We start from the raw sequence: 19,842 nt of genomic DNA, 5'->3' as shown, positions 1-19,842 counted from the left end.
TTGTGTAAATAAAATCATGTGATGAATATGGTATTTACATATGATTTTGGGATTAATTTGAGGATAAAAAATAAAAAATGATAATATTTGAGAAAGTGAAAAAAATATTATTGATTTTAGCTTTTCTTTAATAAAAATATACTCCATCCGCCCCATAATAATTGTCATTCTTATTGTGGGCACGAGTTTTATAATAAAATATGAGTGAAGTGAGTTAGTTGAATGTGTCTCTACTTACCATTTATGGTAAAAATGAAGTATGACAATTATTGTGGGACAGAGGAAGTAATCAAATTTTAAAACAGCCAAAACGACATCCACTCGCGGGGTGCAAGTGGGCGTCACTAATCCACCACAACATACCACATGGGGGGGACGGGCCTCAATACCAGTAGGCTCTTTGGGTCTATTCACCCACATCGGTATCCCTTAACCATCCCGCCCGGCAGGACGGACTCAAGCTAGTTAAGGTACGTCATTATAGTTTATAGATGCTCTAAACCAATAGAATTTTGACTATGCTTTCACCAAGTAGTTTTAGCCTATAATTAGCCCAAAATTCATTTATAAATCACAATACAATACTTTCATTATTTTTATTACTATGTTTTACATTCTTATGTAAACTGAAATATATGTAAGATATAAATAAATAAATATTCAAACTTTACATGATTTTAGAAATAAAAGTTTATGATTTTAAAATCTAAAATTACTATATTAAAAATAAATACTACTACAACACTTCTTAACACACACCCAAACTTTTAAAAATTGGAATAAAACTAGAAAATTTGGTATTAGCATAAATTTGGAGAAGAAAATAATTATACTCACACTAGACGCATCCAAAGCATGAGCGCCGCAAAAACCATCCCACCAATGTAGATATTGCATCATGTTGGATAGCAGCCTAGGCCCATTTTGCGACTCTCGCTTCTATGTGCAATTGATTCCTTATATACTCGTTCCGCTTTTTTAAAAATAACAACTATTTTCATTTTGAGTTGTTCTTTAAAAATAGAAATTTTATAATCTTTCTATTTTATGACATGGACCCACAATCCACTAACTTTATTTTCACTATTTTTTCTCTTCATCTTTCTTACTTTACTCATTTTTCTTTTCCTCTCTCTTAATTTACCAATTTTTCTCACTTACTTTACCAATTGTGCATTAAAATCCGTGTCGTTTCAAATGTTTATATTATTTTAATACAGAGGGAGTATTACTCTATCATTTCCCTAAAAATATGAACTATTTTCATTTTAGTATGTTTCTTAAAATTATGAATTTTATATATTGTAAGCTTTTTCTCTCTCTCTCTCTCTAATATAATAGTATGACATTTCTCCACTAACAATATTTCAATTATTTTTTCTCTATATCTCTCTTACTATACCTATTGTATATTAAAACTTGTTCTCTTCAAAGTTCATATTTTTAGTGGATGGAGGGAATAGATGAAACTAGTACACATGAAATATTTTATAGTTTTACATATATTATAGTAAAATTAAAATATTATTTATATAATTTTCATGTTTGGTCCAAAGTTTATGGCACAATACAACTTACAATTTTTTTTACGTCGTCTTTGATAGCATAATAATGTAATAGAAGTACAAAAATGCATGACTGCACATGCCTACAAATGTGCACAAGTGATCTGACATAAGTGCATGAGTTCAGGTCCAGTGTTGGTCCGCATGTCCAGGTGTAGGTTGGCAAGTTCGAAGATTCACACATCCCGGGGGCAAGGTGATGTATAGGAGTCTAATACTTCTAAAGATCCACATGTGTTGTTGAAATGTATGCCCATATGAACACGAGTTCAAGGCCATGAACTAAAGGCATGAGCTGAGTCATTGGTAAGGCCATTGGAAACTAGCCATTGGAATGACAGTTAGTTTCTTATCACACACGCTGTAACTTTGAGTTGGGATATAAGCTCTGGAAAACCAAGATTGTGAGAAAGAGGAAAACCAAGATTCATTTGATTGTGAGTTTAACTTAAGATTAGATTGAGCGTTTCAATTTGTAATTCTTAGTGTATATTTTCTATTTCCTTGTAGTTTGTTTGAATCATAATAAGATCATCTTCTTGTTTCTGTGGATGTAGACCGCAAGGTTTGAATCTATTGTAATGATATAAAGTCTATATTATTTGGTGTGAACATTTTACGATTCTTGTTAATGTGCTTTAAATATGGTTCAAAGAGGAAAATCTGGAAGGAGCGACACATAACTTGCATGTTTAATGCCCCCTCCTAATCTTTAAGGGCTAGACAACTAAATGGACATATCATACTCGCTCCATCCCAAAAAAATAGAAACTTTCTATTTCAGAAAATGTTTTTTTCTCAAAGATGAGATTCATTTTCCATTAACACATTTTTCTTTCTATCTCTCCTTACCAACTTTGTATTAAAATTCGTGTCATTTCAAAACGTTTCTATGGATAGAGGGATTACATGAAAATATTGTATCGCATATACCATTTTGTTTCATTTGACAATGAAATTGTTTGATGCGTACATCAGTGCTTCTTTCATAATCATGATTTTTATATGCCACATCATTGTCGTTTATTATTAGTACAATAGTACTGAAATAATTAAGGTTCATATTTGAGCATACAGAAATTCGACCTTCTATTTAGATCTTCAATCTCATATCAATTTGTCATGTTTTTGTTTATTGTTTCTCATAAAGGTTGAAAACTTTACAATTCCTCTCGCAAAAAGTTCTCTGCATCATGGCAAGTTTATACCAACTTAAACTGTCAATTACTTTACTAGCTCTGTACAAGACTGACTATACCTGATGGTTGTTTGCTTCACCCTCCATGTTCAGTTCATCAGAGTGTCTGGCTCATTTCTAATTTTAACATCCTTCCTGGGTAATTTTGAGCTGTCCATATGGGATATCTGTTCAGATTGAAAGATGGATCAAAAGCGAGCAAACAGAAAGACTCCGAATAACTTTTAATGATAGTCACAATCCAAGTGCAAGTCCTTTCTCACAACTACTGGCTTTAACACACACACACACACACACACACACACACACACACACACAGAGATTCATACAATTTGTGATCTCCATTCTATCTTGGCATTTCCATCTGAGGTGCCTACAGGCTGGGAGTGTCTGCCTACATGCCGAAATATGTGGAGGAGAACAGCAGCATCGAGAGCGGCATAATCTAGCTGCAATGACAATCCATAAATATATGGGATGGATACATGGCTTAATTCGACCAACTCTTTGACAAAAAATGAAAATATTCAGTACAACAAGTAATAGCATTGCACAAATTTATGTGTGGTACTCTACAATATTAGTTGTAAGATTCTATCTTAGTAAACAATGGATTGGCCTATCTATCTAGGTTAAACATCAATAATATATGCCCCCTTGCATTACTGTAGGTACTAAAGGCATAATCAGATTGTATCTTAGTTTTATATATTTTCGGTGGAATTATGTAGTTCAAAAGTAAAAATTAGTACTATCTTCATCTTCTCACTTAGTTCTATACCTTGGAAACAGTTTGTGTTGACATTATGCCAAAAAAGCTGTTAAGATGACAAGATAAAGCCAAATTCAAATTATCATACACAGAAGCACCCACCTGATAATGACTCAGAGGTCGTTGCTCCCAATTGCTATTTCGTCTTGTTTTATTCAGACCGATGCCCAAAATTTTCTGTTTAGGCCAACATCATAATAGCAGAGGAAAATTAGGTCCCTTGACTATGATGGCAGCTCAATACATTTGATAAAATATCTCTGGCTGGTTAAAGTTACCTCAGCCAGGCCAGAAAGACCACCCTTTGGCTCTCTGAAAACATTTTGAATATCAAGAAGCATCTCAAAGTGTTTGAAACAATTTAAATCTCGATATGAAAGTGCAAGCTGCCTAACATCACATTGGAAATTGTAGCCTGCAGTTTCAAAAATGCAGTCAGTATTTTTAATTTTATCTTATCCACACTAGTCAACGCGGAAAGGCCTACAAAAATGGAGAGCAATAAAATAGTTACATGTTGCATTGTTGCATGCAAGTCAAAAACACAGACAAATAAACCAAAGTGGCATACAAGTGTCACCAAGATAAATCAAATAATGCAATTGGAATTAGCAAATATGCTAAGATATGAAGATATTTCTACTGTTCTGATTAATTACGTGTCCTGTATTTACTGAACTAGATCCCTGAAAAAATTTCCACCTTATCTATCTTATTTTTTCTTGATTCTAGTTGCACAAATGAATAGTCACATCAATCCTGCAGTTATCTGTCTCTTTGAGATATCTGAAATTATTCATTTAGAAAAATTATCGACTGTGAATTCAGCCAACTTATCAATATGCAAAGCTACACTGCTCTCTTTTTCCTGGCTGAACCTAAACCATTGACCCCCTCTTATCCATACATAGATTCCAACAATTTCTATGATTTAGATGGTGGAAGATAGTTTTTAGCCTAGATCTGTGTAGATGTTAGTTCTGGCAAGAAAAAAATAAGCAATACAAGAAAAATGCTGCAGCAAATAATCCAAGTTTTGACGACCGGGTGACAGGAGAAACTCAAGCTGAGTCTGTGCACTGATGCAAGAACTACTTAATTGGATTCACATCTTTTGTAGGGTAAATGCAGTAGATCTTATCCCAACTCATCTAAAGCCTTATCCAGGCAAAGGAGCGATGTTCTCTAGACATGGGCATCCAAACAAATATTATGCAGTATCCAAATTGTACAGGTATTCCCATTGGCAGTATATGTTATACCTAGGAGATACATTGTAGTGCTTATTTGTGATAAAATAACTGCTATTGGAATTGCAAACAGCCTAGCTCTATGTCACAACATTAAGAAAATTACATTCAAATTCCTAGGCCAAAGGCAGAATAGATCCTAGTCTAACCTAGTACTACAAGAGAAAGTACACATCAATTGGTAGATGTAATGACTCATGAGTCATGACATAGGTAGAGGTCCATTTTCAGCCACATGTCAAATGGAAATCTGTGGGAATCTTGTGTATATACACTCAACAGACTTACAAACTCTTAGCCACATATCAAATTCAAAATAGCCTTAGGGAACTTTTCAAGATGACTGGTTCAGGGTGTAGCAGCTGGTTAGGAGACATCAAAAAAGAAAATGTGGTGTTTTCCTCACAGCTCACCTAGTCTTATTACATTACTATTGCAGATTGTTTTTTAATTCCATGCAACTTCATAATTATGTCGTGTTACTTCAAAACCAATTTGCATTTCAGTGCTCAAGATTTTAATTAAAGCATAAAAACTTTACTATTTACCAAGTTTTAAAATGCTTGAAGAGTGAAATAAGCAGCCAAGGCACTCATCCAGAATACTCGGAACATCCGCATACAGCTTGATAAGGTCAAGTATATAAACCTTCTTCTCGGATGCAATTTGCATGATGGAGACCTGCAGTATTTGATAACAAATAAGCAGATACACCAAAGGAATCTTGTCAGCAGGAAGGTGCTCAAAGATGATGGATATCTTGACCAGTAATACAAGAAAGAAACTATTTTTTGCAATTTTTTTAGAGAGGAAAAAAGGTAGAAAAATTCACCTTGCACCATGTGATGATTATGGAAAAGCTAAGTTACCTTACTGGGTCTGCTACCCTTTTCATAATTAGGTTTCCATTCACAGTCAACACCAACAACTTTGCAATTCTTAAAGTAGTTTATTGCCTCTCGCAGACTATTGACTTCATCAACCCACAAAACATCCTCAATACATAACTCATGAAGATTTAAATAGTGACGGTGCGGAAGATTTGACTCTGGCTCTGTAAAAGTCGTAACTCATAATTAGACAACAAAGATAAATGACTAATATACGCAAGAGACTTATCAGTCAGTAGAGGAGAAAAAAAACTTATTGATTTTTCAAAAATGCAGAAGTGGTGTGTGTTTTCTCCAAAAAAAAAGAACTACTGATTTTTCAAAAATACAGAAGTGGTGTTTGTTTTCTCCAAGAAACAACGTCTACCCTTCCCAGAAACATTTGGTCTTCCTCATAACTTAACTGAGACTCAATGAACATCATTGTAATATAACACATGTGGATGTTTCTTGTAGCATACCTTCAGAATTAGAGAAACCTTTGATGGAATAGCGTTCACAAAGTTCTTCAACCTTTTCAAAATAGCCAGCTTCCATTGCTAAATAGACCTAGTATACACAACTTAAATAAATCATCCCTTCATTTAATTTGTTCTTTTATTTTTATACCACTATAGCCAAATTGAGAAGTGAATCAAAACTTTAATATCCTTATTGAAAAGCACGATGTGTTTACTTCTCCCTTTCTTGTTTCACTGATTTTGAAAAGGTATATATGTGAACTCAAAATATATACGAGGAAATAGTTTAGACAAAGTATCATACGACTACAAAAACAAAGGGATATGCATCTAGAGCAGATAAGAAAAAAAAATTCAACAAAGTCCATAGAATAATTTGGACACCTTGCACATACCAAATATTCAAGAAGTTTTCTGTCACCAGTAGCTCTCACTTCTGCTATCTCCCAGACACCTTTTTCTGCTAGCTTCTTAAGTGAGCTGCAATCATGTAAAAAATGGCTATTCTAGCAAGATTCTAATTGGGTACTTGAAAGTTGGAACCCATTAATTTAAAATGGTGAATAGTATTAGATAACAGTAAAGGACACAGAGCAATAAACAAAAGCTTCTCACCTTTCTTTACTCTGATGATACAATTCAGGGAATTCCTGGCGCAAATTGTTTTTCTTTATAATATCATATGCAGGCTGTAACAATTTCTGGTCTACATATTCCTGGACGAGCAAACATAGCATTGGCTTACCCAAATATGTTGCCCACTTCTCTGCTGCTTTCATTTGTCGGCACCCCATCATTTTCGATAAATATGACTCTCCAGAATCACGGATGGAGAAGTGTATTAACAGATCAACAGCAGTCATATAAGATTGGCATTCCACCATCTTGCAAACATATTGTTCAACCACTTCTTTTGCTGAATCAGCTTTGGATTTGCTCTTCATTGATACCTCATACATCACATTATCAATATCTGTTAAATTGACTTGAAAAACTTTAATAATCTTGATGAGGACTCCATTGTCATGTCCCAGAGTGCCATTGACAATGTCCAGGAATAACTTGGCAGCACACTCTTTTGCTTCCACTACATCTTCATCATTGCTGCCCGTTTTTAAGAAACGACAAAGAGCAGATATTACCAAATGGCTGAAGCCTTCACAGTATGGTTGGAACATGGGCAGCATGCAGAGGCAGTGAGCAATCCAAGTAGCTGGTCCAATTTGGCAATTGTTGAGTAAAACTAGACACAGTTGTTGTTGTAATGCACGGAACTTCGTGGTTGCTTTGCAAGTTCCTGTCAAAATTAATTTATTCTTCATACATAGAAATTAACCCCGAGTAAATACACACTCAAATGTGTTGGGTAAAGATGAACCACATCCAAGCTTGAATTAGTGAATAATCTTCATGCCATTTCAAATGCATGATTCTGAAGCATATGCAATATCAGTATGTGTAAAATGTAGTACTCCTTCCGTCCACAAAAAATAGTCCCATTTGTGAATGGCACGGGTGTTAATGAGAAATTAGTAAAGTAAGAGAGAAGGAGAAGAAGTAGGAAAAGTAAGAGAGATATGGAGAAAAAGTAAGTTAAGTATGGAAGAGAGAGAAAAAGTGGGTAAAGTATGAGAGCGAAACTATCCATTTTAAAAAATGAGACTATTTTTTGTGGAAATCCCAAAATGGCAAAATGAGACTATTTTTCGTGGACGGAGGGAGTACTACGTAGTAACACAATAATAATAATAATAGTGTAAAGATATCAAGAATTTTGAGGTACCACCACCTATTTATCTCAGACAAAGATACTATCATTTCTTGACATCAATAAATAACTATATTAAAAATAAGGAAAACTTTAACTATTAAGGGTGCATTTGCCCTTTCTTATTCATCCTTTTCACTCCAACGAAGGATAATATTTACTCCAATTATAAGAATAATATTATCACACCTCATGAGGAGGAATAAGGGTTAAATTCTTTTTTCTAGAAAATGAAGGGGGAAAGGAGGAATCTAAAGAGAGAGAATTTTCTCATCCCCCCCTTTTCCCATGTTAAATTTACAACCAAGGAATAATTTGCGCCATAAGTTTAAAGTCTCACGTCTTTTACTTTTTTTCAGGACAAATTAGGTTCATCCAACTCTCCTCATATGCTTTTTGCATCGCTACTTTGAGAACGTAAAAAAAGAGCAGTTGATAAAATGCTAAGCTTTTAAGTTGAAATTGAAATAATCTTATAGCTCAAATGAAACATGACCAACTAATCAAAAGCCAATTAATTACCGAAAAGAAAATGAATAGGAACAAATAACAATGATCATACAATCAATTTGAGACAAAATAGAATGAACTCTGAGAAAGACAAGATAATCAGTCCACAAAGTATAGAGACAAAACAAAGTTCCATATTCAAAAGCCAGACGAGAAGGCTCCAAACTCCAAAGTTTGATTTTCTTACAAATCTATAAGACCAGAAGTCCAGAATATTCCAGTCCTTGTTTATGCCATAGTTCAAATTGATCACATAATGACGCAGTCTGTATAGCCAAAGACCAAAAAATATATGCCCTATGGCATAAGCATACTCATAGAATTTGGATATGAACAATGATAGAATTTAGGACCTACCATAAGAATAACATTCTTTAAGGAGATACAAGAAAACCAATGGAGAAACATGAGAGAGATCAAAAAAAGCATGCTTCGATATTGAGGTTTGCATGTGTATTGGTTTTTCGTCCATTCCCATGAGTAAAGGAATGAAAAGCCTGCATGAAATGAAAAAGGCATGTTAAATGGCTAAACAATAATAGTATAGATATGTTTTGCTAGTAATAGTGAATAGACAACAGGAGAATGATCATCTATCATATTTCCATTAATTGAGACTAGATTCACAAATTTAATAGATCAAGAACTTCAGGTTAAGATAGTGTTATTCATAAAAACTACTCTGGTCAAATGCAACTTCAAATCAGATACAAGCAATGACTATTTGAATTTAGTGTGCAGCTGTGTATTCACTGCACCTTACAGGTTACACATTAGGGATCGGTAGGTGCAAGTGAATGACAGGGGTAATCAATATAAAAGCAAACAGCAGTGAAGATGCTCAAACTAGGAAGAAAGACAGAATAAAGCGGAATAGATATAGTCAAAGCATATATGGACAATTTGACTATTCATCACAAAAACGGTGAAGAATGTTATGCAGCCAAATCTTATAGACTGTTATAAGGCTTCAACAATCTATTTGGGACCTACATAGGAGAATTATACCAATGTGTGATCGGATTGTTTAAGGTTATCAATATATGGCACAATATAATACATGTTAATTTCAAAAATCAGGCCCCAAAATGATGGCATAAGGAGTAGCGAACACTCAACTTCACTCAGTTTTTCTCTCTTTCCTCTATCATTTTGTAGCCATCAAAATACACAAAATCAAACTATATTCCACCAACCCTAACCAACACAAACAGTAGAGACCGTACGAACCAGTTCCCTTGGATACACGAAACCAAACGAAACAATCGATAATATCGATGAATACATAAACAAACGATAGCATGGAACTCAATGCAAGTGCGTCAGCCAGAAGTTAAAGCAAGCAGCAAGTTTAGTAACAGCATGCAGAATGTGGTGAATTTTGAAATCGAACATCTCACTAAATTATTTTTCTCTCGCATGTGAATATAGTAATTCGTTTTTCAGGTTGTGTTTCAGCACTGAAACACATTTGCTACTTTGATAGACATAGCATTCAAGTTTCCGGAAAATCGTAAAGCAAAAGGGGGGAAACGCGCGGACCAACCGCGCTGCGCGCCAAGCTTGCCGTACGGACGACCGCCGTTGAAGTCGCACGCACCGTTTTGGACTTATCGGTAGAGGGGGCGGTGTGATTTTGGGTGAAGAGTTTATTTTATTTTAGATAAGAATTAATTCTGGGGTAGCTGCTAATTTTAGGACGGAGGAAATTCGAAAACCGAGATAGAAAAACGGATTAAAACATACACCTACTGCTATTTAATTGGAATTATAGTTTGAAACCTACTTTGACTTATTCAATCGAAAATTAATAAAAACTCTTGTGTTACACCCATATAATCATGGTATAACTTTTAAATTATTAATTAAATAAAATTAACATAAGAAAATGCATATATTCGTATTTTGATCATAACATTGTTGAATCTGTATTACTGATTATACATTTTATAAAATTCGAATAAATTATTTATAAAAATTAATATTATAAACATATGTCCTCTTCTAATCAATTTTGTTTCATTGTTAAAAAGTAATATTACTTGGTCCAAAGAATTCGAAATTTGTGTTGATATAAAAAATAACCAAATTTTATACCATTGTTAGTATTTGAACTTGATTAAACTAGATTATCCAAATCTCAATATTTTTTTATCATCAATCCTTACTCTTAATTAATTTTGCATTGTGAATAGTAAGAATTATTATTTTCAATTCTATAAAATAAAATTAAAATAATTAATAGATAATAATTTGTAATAAACTGACAATCTATTTTTTTAAGAGTTGAAAAACTAATTGATGAAATAAATAAAAAATAGTTATTCCCGTACGAAATAGGAAAGTGAAAAAAGGTTTAAAATAGATAAAAGAAAATTCCACAAATTTAGATGTAATCGGATATTAGGGTTGTGTTTGATTTTCAATGAAGCTCATAAATATTTTTCAAAAGATGTAATGCTAGCTTAATGTTTATGTTAGTGAATTTTACATAATTGTGTTTGATTTGTTGACTAAAGTTAGTTTATTTCGGCTACATAAATGTTTTGGTACGTTGCTTGTAATGTATGTTTTGTGTGTTTAAATGACACTATTATTCTTAATATAATGTTTTAATTCCCAACATGCCCTTTACAAATTGGCATTTATATTTTTTCCTCTTCCTCTAAAATTTTACTCCCGCGTTCCCTTATGGATTTGAAAAAGGAACCTGCGAACCACACCAAGGGAACACCTCTCGCGTGGAAACACGTTAACGGTGAGGACATCGGCGGAGGTCTTTTTCAAGGCACACGGTCGAGGTAAGTGGGCTTACTAATTCTCTCCATCGCTAGATTTTTGTGGTTAACTGAGCGTCCGATTTCATGTTGTGTGTTGTATTCATATATTACTTAATTAGTAGAAGCAGGCTCGGGTGTCGCTTATTATGGTTGTAAAGACATTGTGAGGTGTTCATGTTCTCCAATGAATGACTTTTCGGGCATGATTTGGTGTCGAGCATTTGTTATATTGTTCTCCCTCTCACGACACTTCTTTGTGGCAATCTTTGTATTTTTTTTTTTATGATATTGTAGTCTGAAAATCCAATTATGTTGTGTGAACAATGTCTGACTTCGACTCTCAAAGAATGTCAGAAGAGAAAAGCCACAACATGGATGGTAAGAATATGTCCTGCAATTACCGTGCAACTTGTTAGTAACATATTGACGTGCACGTCGTCACCGTTCAGGTGTTGGTGTTGGTGGTCGTTTTGGTGGAGTGAAGGGTTACAGGTCAAGACGCTCTTGATCTCCACGTGAGGATGAAGTCCCCATACTAGAGCTGAAGGACCTTGTGACTAACCGTTGGAAATCCGATAATGGCTTCTAAGGCGGTTACCTCACTCGTGTTGAAGCATTTGTGAATCAGTACTCCTGGCTGGCTACATGAAAGCCCAGCCTCATATGTCTCCAATATTAACACTTGGAAGAGATGCTACCGTTCATTGTTTCTGATACTTGACTGTAGCAGCGTTGGGTTCAACTCAAACGGCAACCGGAAGATATAATGCAATGACGAGCAGTATGCCCAAATTGTGAAGGTTTACTTCGTTCCATCTCTCCAGCTATTCTACATATTGGTTTGCACCATTGTCTCTGTTAGTTTGAAGATTTATTGTTTTCGCCATGCAGGTTGACTCTAATGCACTCTACCTGAGGTACAAGGCTTGGCCATAATACGAGGACTATGTATACGGGAAGGATCGTGTAGCCAGATTGCGGGGTGAGGTCCCAAGCTTATCCCAAGATGGGTGTTGTCCTTTCTTCCACTCAAGAGTCTCCTCCAGATGCGTACAATGTAGACAATCTGTACACCCAAGAAGAGATCCAAGAAAACCTCAACTCAACCCAGATACTAGAGCTGAAAGCTCTTACAAAAGCCCGATTGCCTTGAACAAATCCAATCGGAAAAGAAAGTCAAAGGCTGCATTAGAGCTAATCTTAGAAGCGATTATAGAGATGAACAATGACACAAACCAGCACCTCGATACTTTATCAACCCCCATCAGGTATAACTTCGACCTAAGTGCTAAGCGAACCGAGGTTTCAAAACTGCTATGCACCATCCCAGGTTTGGATATGAGCAAAAATTTAATGCGATCGACATAGTTGTGAAGGAGTGTGAGAAGCTGGACCTTTTTATGGGGTACGACTTGCAAAGATGATGAGAAGGCTTCTACCTCATGCATATCCCTGAGGAAACAAATGATATGTGAGCATACCATGGGACAACATGGTTCTGTGGAGTGACGAAACCTAGTATCGTAATTCCAAGTATCAAACTTTTGTTTGTGGCTGTAGGTATAAGCATCGGCGGATCTAGGTGGGGTCGGGGAGAGGGGGGTCGGCCGACCCCACCGTTGTTCCCGAAGAATAGCCGGATAATACCCTTCCTCAGCTGCCGACCCCACGCCGCCGAAGTTCTGCCCTAGGCAGCAATGGCAGCTAACATGTCGCCGCCTCTGCCGAGAAGAAGAAGACGCAAATTCCAATATTTTAATTCTTGGGCCTTACAAATGGGCTGGCCTTGTATTAATTGATACCATAAATAAATAAATCCAACTTCCAATAATTTTAACCTATTTAAATATAGAGAATGCAAAAGGTTGCTAACCTACGGTACACACTTGGGCGAATTTTATAACAAGAAAAGAAAAACCTTTCATTCTCTACTCAAAATTTATATCGAAGAGAATTTCAAACTTTATGCTTTAGGGGTTTTGTGCTACGAATAGAATTTCAAAGGAATTTCTTAGCAATTGGCGTCAACAATATTTTTTGAGAGTTTCTTGTATCATATGACTTATTATTGAGGTATTTAAAATCATCATTCAAGTTTAAGTTGGTACTATTATTTGTATTTTTTAATGTTTTTACAATTCACATTACAATAATTATTATATTCTCTAATTTAAGTAGATATAGCAATTATCTTTGCAGCTTTGTATAATTGCTTTTGAATATTCATTGATTTTGTTTATCTTATCCGAGATTAGATTAGAAAGTTTCATAGTATATGATAATTGATTAAATATAAATTTTAAATTTGTATTACATTGTTTTTAGGTTAATGTATAAATTTCTGAAGAAAAGACCTTGTGTTTCAATCGGTTCTTCAAGTGCTAATGTTGAGCAAGAACCACAACAATTGGAAAATCACGTGGTAGCTGAAAATAATCCGGACGAGATTGAAATTGATCAAGAGAAAATTAAAGCTGGCCCCGAATTACGAGACCATATATATAGTTTTGATGTGATATTCATGATCGAATTTGTAGAGAATATGTTGCCAAAGGTCCTTGCCAACCAAAAGGCCATGACTTTCCAAAAAAAAAACAATATGGGAAAGATAAGAGAGGTTTTAGGGATGTTTGGTATAAAGATTATATTGGCTTGAATATAGTACGACAACAGATGTTGCGTATTGTTTTTGGTGTTTTCTTTTCAAGCGTGGTTATTTAGCACCAGGAGATGAAGCATTTGTTAGTGGTGGTTTCTCTAATTGGAAGAAGGCTAATGAAAGATTTAGAGCTCATGTTGGGTCAACGGGTAGTGCACACCACAAAGCTAGAATTGAATATGAAAATTTTGTAAATCAAAAAAGCAGAGTGTGACTTATATTGTTAGTAGAGTTGGTTCAGAACAAGAGAAGGAATATAGGATTTGTTTGACTGCAACTCTTGATGTTATTCGATTCCTTTTGAATCAAGGTTTGGCTTTTAGAGGGCATGATGAGACATCAACTTCTTCAAATAGGGGCAACTTTCTGGAGTTATTATATTGGTATAGTTTAAGGAATGCTGAAGTTGGTCAAGTTGTATTGAAGAATGCTTCCGGAAATAATCAAATGATTGCTCCATCAATTCAAAAAGAAATGATTAATGCGTGTGCAGTTGAAACTACGGTTGAAATAATGAAGGAACTTGGTGATGAATTATTTTTCATAATGGTTGATTAGTCTCGAGATTGCTCAGTGAAGGAGCAAATGGCTATTGTTATTATATACGTGAACAAAAATGGAGAGATAATTGAAAGATTTTTAGCTTTAGTTCATGTTAAAGAGACTTCATCAAGATGCTTGAAAATGACAATTGATAATGTATTTTCAAAGTTGGAATTATCTTTGTCAAGATTGAGAGGTCAGGGATATGATGTGGCTTCAAATATGAGGGGTGAATTTAATGGACTTAAAGCACTTATTTTAAAAGAAAATCCATCGGTATGGTATGTCCATTGTTTTGCCCATCAGCTTCAATTGGTATTCGTGGCGGTATGTAAGGCAAATCGACATGCCTCTGACTTTTTCGGATATCTTAGCCCGATTGTTACAGTATGTGGATCTTCTTGCAAAAGGGAAGATAAAACTCCAACAAATTGAATATGAAAGAATGGTTGAAAGGATTAAGAAAGGGAAAATCACTTCAGGTAAAGGTCTAAATCAAGAAACTTATTTGCATAGACCGGGTGACACTCGATGGGGATCTCATTATATTACTCTAACTCGTCTTGCATCTATGTGGCCCTCGATAGTCACAGTACTTGAAAGTTGAAACAATATTTGAAGATGGGGTTGATCAAGAAACAAGTGGCAAATCTAAAGGGTTGCTTCAAAAGATGGAAAGCTTTGATTTTGTGTTTCTCATGATGTTGATGAAACATTTGTTGGGTATAATTGATCCACTATCTTGTGCGTTGCAATACAGAGATCAAAATGTTTTGAATGTGAAGCCTGCTATTTACTAAGTACTGTGTGCACAGAAAGGAATAACAAGTCTCCTAGGTCAAGCGAATCCACTAGATCACAAGGTCGTTGGAAGATCTCAGTCGTCGGACACACAGAATATCGCTTCAAAAACCCTCAACCACGTATACTAAAATTAGCACAGGGAAGTAGGGATCGATCCCACAGAGATGAATGCGTAATAAAGCATGCTTAAGGATTCGGGACTATTTTTGGGTTGGCTGCTGCCACGCATTTTTGGGTTGAGGAAATTAAACTAACTTGGAGTGAAATCTGCTACGCTAACAACAAGATCTAGGCAGAACAGAAATTATGCATGAAAATCAGAAAATGAGACAATCACTAGATCTAAGAAACTATTTCCTAAAATTACCTAGACCTGGGAAATAAACTGACGGTGGGGACCATTTGCTGAAAAGGTAAAGTACGGATGAAAAGCTGGAAAACAACTAACTAAAGTACTAACTAACAGCGACATCATCTTCTCCAATCTATTTGCATAAAAATTCAGTAGAAACATAGATAGAACGTGAATCGGAAATGAAACAGACTGAATTTAAAGCAATTTAACGAAGAACAATTAAAAACTAAGCAGATCTACGGCTACTAGACGGAGTAAAATGAAAAGAGAGCAAAAGAGTTCGAAATCAATGCACAACTTGATTCCCCTGTTCAGATTCAACCTCGGATGCTAAATCCACTCCGGATCCAAGCATCCGACACAAACTCCGACCAAAAGTATATCCATAGCTACAGATTCACCAAACAACCACTGATCAACAACAACAATTCAGATCCACAACCTCTTTCCCAGATCAAGCATAGATTTATCCAATACAGAGAATAACATTCAACTGCCGAAATAAAACCTCAAACAAAAACTTAGAATCGTAAATCAACACAAGATAAACACCAACATGACATAAACTAAATACATAGATAACCAATAAGTAGCAACAACCAAATTGACTTCCAAAACAAATGAAGTTCGACGGAATAAAAGTGCGAAAAACTGAATGAAAAACAGATTGTTTCTTCGCCCTCCGAGAGGACGGTGTTACCACTGAATTTCGCCGAAGATGAACCCCTTAGAAACCCTAAACTATCCCAGAATCCCCATTTCCCAAGTGTGTGTGTGAGTGTGTGAGCTAAAAGCAAAAATCATGTCTCTGGCGTGTGCTGCATGCTCCTTTATTTATAGGCGTTGAAGTGGGTCCAGCGAGGTATGAATAGTCTTTGTTGCCCTCAGCTATTGACTTCCTTCTTCTAGCCATTTTTTTCTTTTCAATTTTGCTCACTTTCCTTCATTTTCCTTTGCTAGTCCGTTGCCTCCAGCTCTTCCTGGATCTAGCGTCTCCTTCACACACCTGGCTTAAAAACTGCGTTAGACCCAGCAAAATAAAGTGTTTTTCACCACATAACTGATGCATGAAATTAGCCTTATCAAACTGCTCACACTTAAACCATACTTGTCCTCAAGTATAAAGACAAGAAAAAAAATAAGGCAAATTTCAAAGCACGGTTATCCCCTGACCGACTCTTTAGACACTAGACAGACTCCTAGACCTAGACATAACTGACGCACAAATAACAAACACTTAAAATAAAAACACATAGACATATATGCATGAACTAGCTTCAACCTTTAGGCAACCGTCCCCACAAGATTAAGGTCAATCCAACAGGCTTGCACTTCTCCAAATTGGCCCCTTCCCTTCCTCTACCTAATCAATCTGTCAGTTCGTCAAGATAGCCTTTTTCTTCCCCAATTGTTGGATTCACTCGATCACTCATTCCTCACCAGGGATGTTAGGACCGATTCTCTCATAAGTTATTGTCATACCACTGAAGCGCCGGGTTAATAGATTTTTCTCCTTTTTATACTTCTTTCTCCCCTTTTTTACTGGGTCAGGTTACTATTGTTTCCTGCCCTTAGACATATTCCCTCTGGACTTCGTCCAGCTTATACCTCCTTTTATTTTTATTTTTCATCATTTTTTTTCCTTTGGACTTCGTCCAGCTTATTCCTCCATTTCCTTCTTCTCTCCTCTGGACTTCGTCCAGCTTATAACTCCTTCACCTGGACTTCGTCCAGCTTATACCTTCATAACCCAATTCCCCTTTTTTTTCTCCGTCATGACTCTTCTCCCTAAGCATTCAGTGGCGGCCCCTTTACATGTGTTAACTCAAAGTTATTTAAGGCTTATAACTCACTCTTATAGTGGGGCTTCACAACTAAGTAAGCTAAGGCATCCTCTATCATTCTTACTTCGTCCAGATTGACTTGGCTTATTAAAGGAAAAGGCTTCTAAGTTGAAATACATCCTCTCTTCAATTACTTTCACTAAGGAGATCATGCCATATTATATTCAGCAGCTCATGCGACGCAAACAAAACCTAGACTTAACGACTCATAACATGCTGACAACTACACGCATTGACTCCCCTTCCCCTCCCACTTCACTCAAGCTTGTCCCCAAGCCATCGTCGTGAAGAGGGGAAACAGGGTAGTCAATTCAACACACAATAAACAAATAATAAACCTATAAGAACTTCTCACACTTAGACCGAGCATCGGGCTAAGTGGGAGAAGACACAATAAACAGGAAAACATAAACTTCTCACACTTAGACCAAGCATTGGGCTAAGTGGGAGAAGGTAAACACATATAACAAATATTCACAGAGACACAAATAATAATATCAAACATATAAAAAAAACAGATATAACGGAAAGCAGAAAATAAAAGTTACTTGGTCATGGGGGTGAATCACTTCTGGGTCTGGCTCCCTCAAGAGCCAAATTGGGGTGGGATCCCGGGTTGGGTCATCTTCACTTTCTTTTTCGCCGGCATCTCCGACTCCTCTTCTTCCTTCTCTTGCTCTGGTTGATCGGACTCTTGTTTCTTTAACATCATGGACTTTGATCTGGATGGGATTAACACTGGCTTGGACGCGGACGGGGTAACCATTTGCTTGAGCGGGTGCGGTGGTCGCTGGACGGAGGGACTGCTCTGGCCTGGTTACTTGACCTCGCTGCTGGACCCAGGAGTTTCCTTCGAGTGGGTCAAGGGGAGTGTCTTCTCCAACCATTTCAACATCTTCATTACAAGCTCCACAGCCTCCGTCATCCGCTCGTTCTGCTTGGCGGACTTCACCGCCAGGTCCGCAATGTTTCCCCGCAGGGTCTTCACCTCTTCACGGCTCCCGCTCAGCTCCTTCCTTATCCCTCCAAGCTCTTTCACTATTTCTTTTCTCATCACTTGCATTTCTTTCCTCGCCTCCTGGACATCCTTCCTCAGCTCATCGACCTTTTCACTCGGCATAGCCTCCGCAGTCTCCTCAGCCTCCGCCTTCACCTTGTCTCCTACCGTGTAGAAGAAATTTTGTTTGCCGTGAGCTTGGAGTAACCCCTTGTTGAAAAAGTACTCAACACTGAAAATCTCCAGGGGTTCGCACATCACGACCAAGGGAGCGGTTTTGGCTATCTTCATTTCAATATTCCGTTGAAGGTAGGCGCCTAGGAGATGGCAGGTATACATATGTCGAGCAGGGTTGCTGGTCATTTGATGACATGCTTGAGCCTGCCAATAGCCTAGATGCACCTTTACGCCTTTTGCCATGCACCAAGTGAAATAAAGGTCGGTTGTCGTCAGAGCTGAATTTGCAGTTCCCATTAGGTTGTAGCTGATAAACGTCTGAGCAAAACGGAGGATTCTGTCCTTGATGTGAGAAGCTGACAGGTCCGATAAGTGCAGTGCAGGTTTGTGCTGTGTGTGATATCACTCGATCTAATAGGTCCAGAGGATTCGACTAGACTTCAGAAGCTAGAAAACCATGAGACTTATCAGAAAGGGGTCGTTGGGTGCACTCTGTCCCTTCAAAAACCTCAACCCACTATACTACAACTAGCACAGGGAAGTAAAGGATCGATCCCACGAGGAAGCAGGTGTCACGGAACTGTAATTGAGGATGTTTTGGGAAAGGGTTGGCTGCTGCCACGCAATTTTTGTGGGTCGAGAACTTAAACTACTGGGTCTGAGAGATAAGCGAAACTTTACTCTACCTATTGGGTCTAATAGATCAGGAGAACTTTACTCTACCTACTGGACCTAAGAAACGAAAGCGTACGGAACATACATGACTCAGAGAAAGTGAGATATTTTAAAGTTCTAAGACAGCTGGGGTAAACTTAACTAGACAGACTTTCCTAATTTGGACAGACAAGCATAAAGTGAAAAAGCAAGACAAGTTCCTTAAACTACCAGGGTCTGGAAAAGCATGCAGAAAAGTAAAAGAGACAAAATAGATCGTACTGACAGGTCTATCAGATATGCAGAAATAGTAAAGTACATGCAGAAAAGTACTGACATAAAGCAGATCTGGTTCTAACTACCACCAACTTCATCTTCTTCGGGAACCAAACGAGAATAGCAGAGAAAACAGGGTATTAAACACCATGAAAACAGAGCAACCTTAAATCTAAACTTAAAACGAGACTTAAAACGAGAAATTAAAGCCTAAACTAACAGATCTACGCTACTGGACCTAAAGGATGCAGAAACAGAAAGTAAATAGTCATAATCATGCATAACGTAAACATCAAGCATCAAATATGCGAAACTCCAACTCCGAAACACCAAGATTCA

General features: G+C 36.6%; 1 protein-coding gene and 1 pseudogene across 1 annotated transcript; one reads left to right on the top strand and one right to left on the bottom strand.

Annotated features, from left to right (window-relative positions):
- Positions 1-2,637: 2,637 nt before the first annotated feature.
- On the bottom strand, positions 2,638-9,921 carry LOC125185298 (Polynucleotidyl transferase, ribonuclease H-like superfamily protein). Its single transcript, XM_048081812.2, has 11 exons — positions 9,808-9,921; positions 8,772-8,911; positions 6,752-7,433; positions 6,532-6,616; positions 6,137-6,224; positions 5,655-5,839; positions 5,334-5,466; positions 3,814-3,950; positions 3,638-3,712; positions 3,093-3,212; positions 2,638-2,930 (listed from the first exon to the last, which is right to left on the bottom strand). Coding segments are annotated over exons 1-11 (1,725 nt in total). The 5' UTR covers positions 9,810-9,921; the 3' UTR covers positions 2,638-2,852.
- A 3,602-nt stretch (positions 9,922-13,523) lies between these two features.
- On the top strand, positions 13,524-14,411 carry LOC148933510 (uncharacterized; annotated as a pseudogene).
- The last annotated feature ends 5,431 nt before the right edge of the window (positions 14,412-19,842 follow it).

This window comes from Salvia hispanica, chromosome 1, assembly GCF_029641045.1.
Source record: "Salvia hispanica isolate PSC_SH4W2 chromosome 1, Shi_PSC_v1, whole genome shotgun sequence".
NCBI classification, from domain to species: Eukaryota; Viridiplantae; Streptophyta; class Magnoliopsida; order Lamiales; family Lamiaceae; genus Salvia; species Salvia hispanica.
This window is presented reverse-complemented; position numbering and strand designations above follow the sequence as displayed.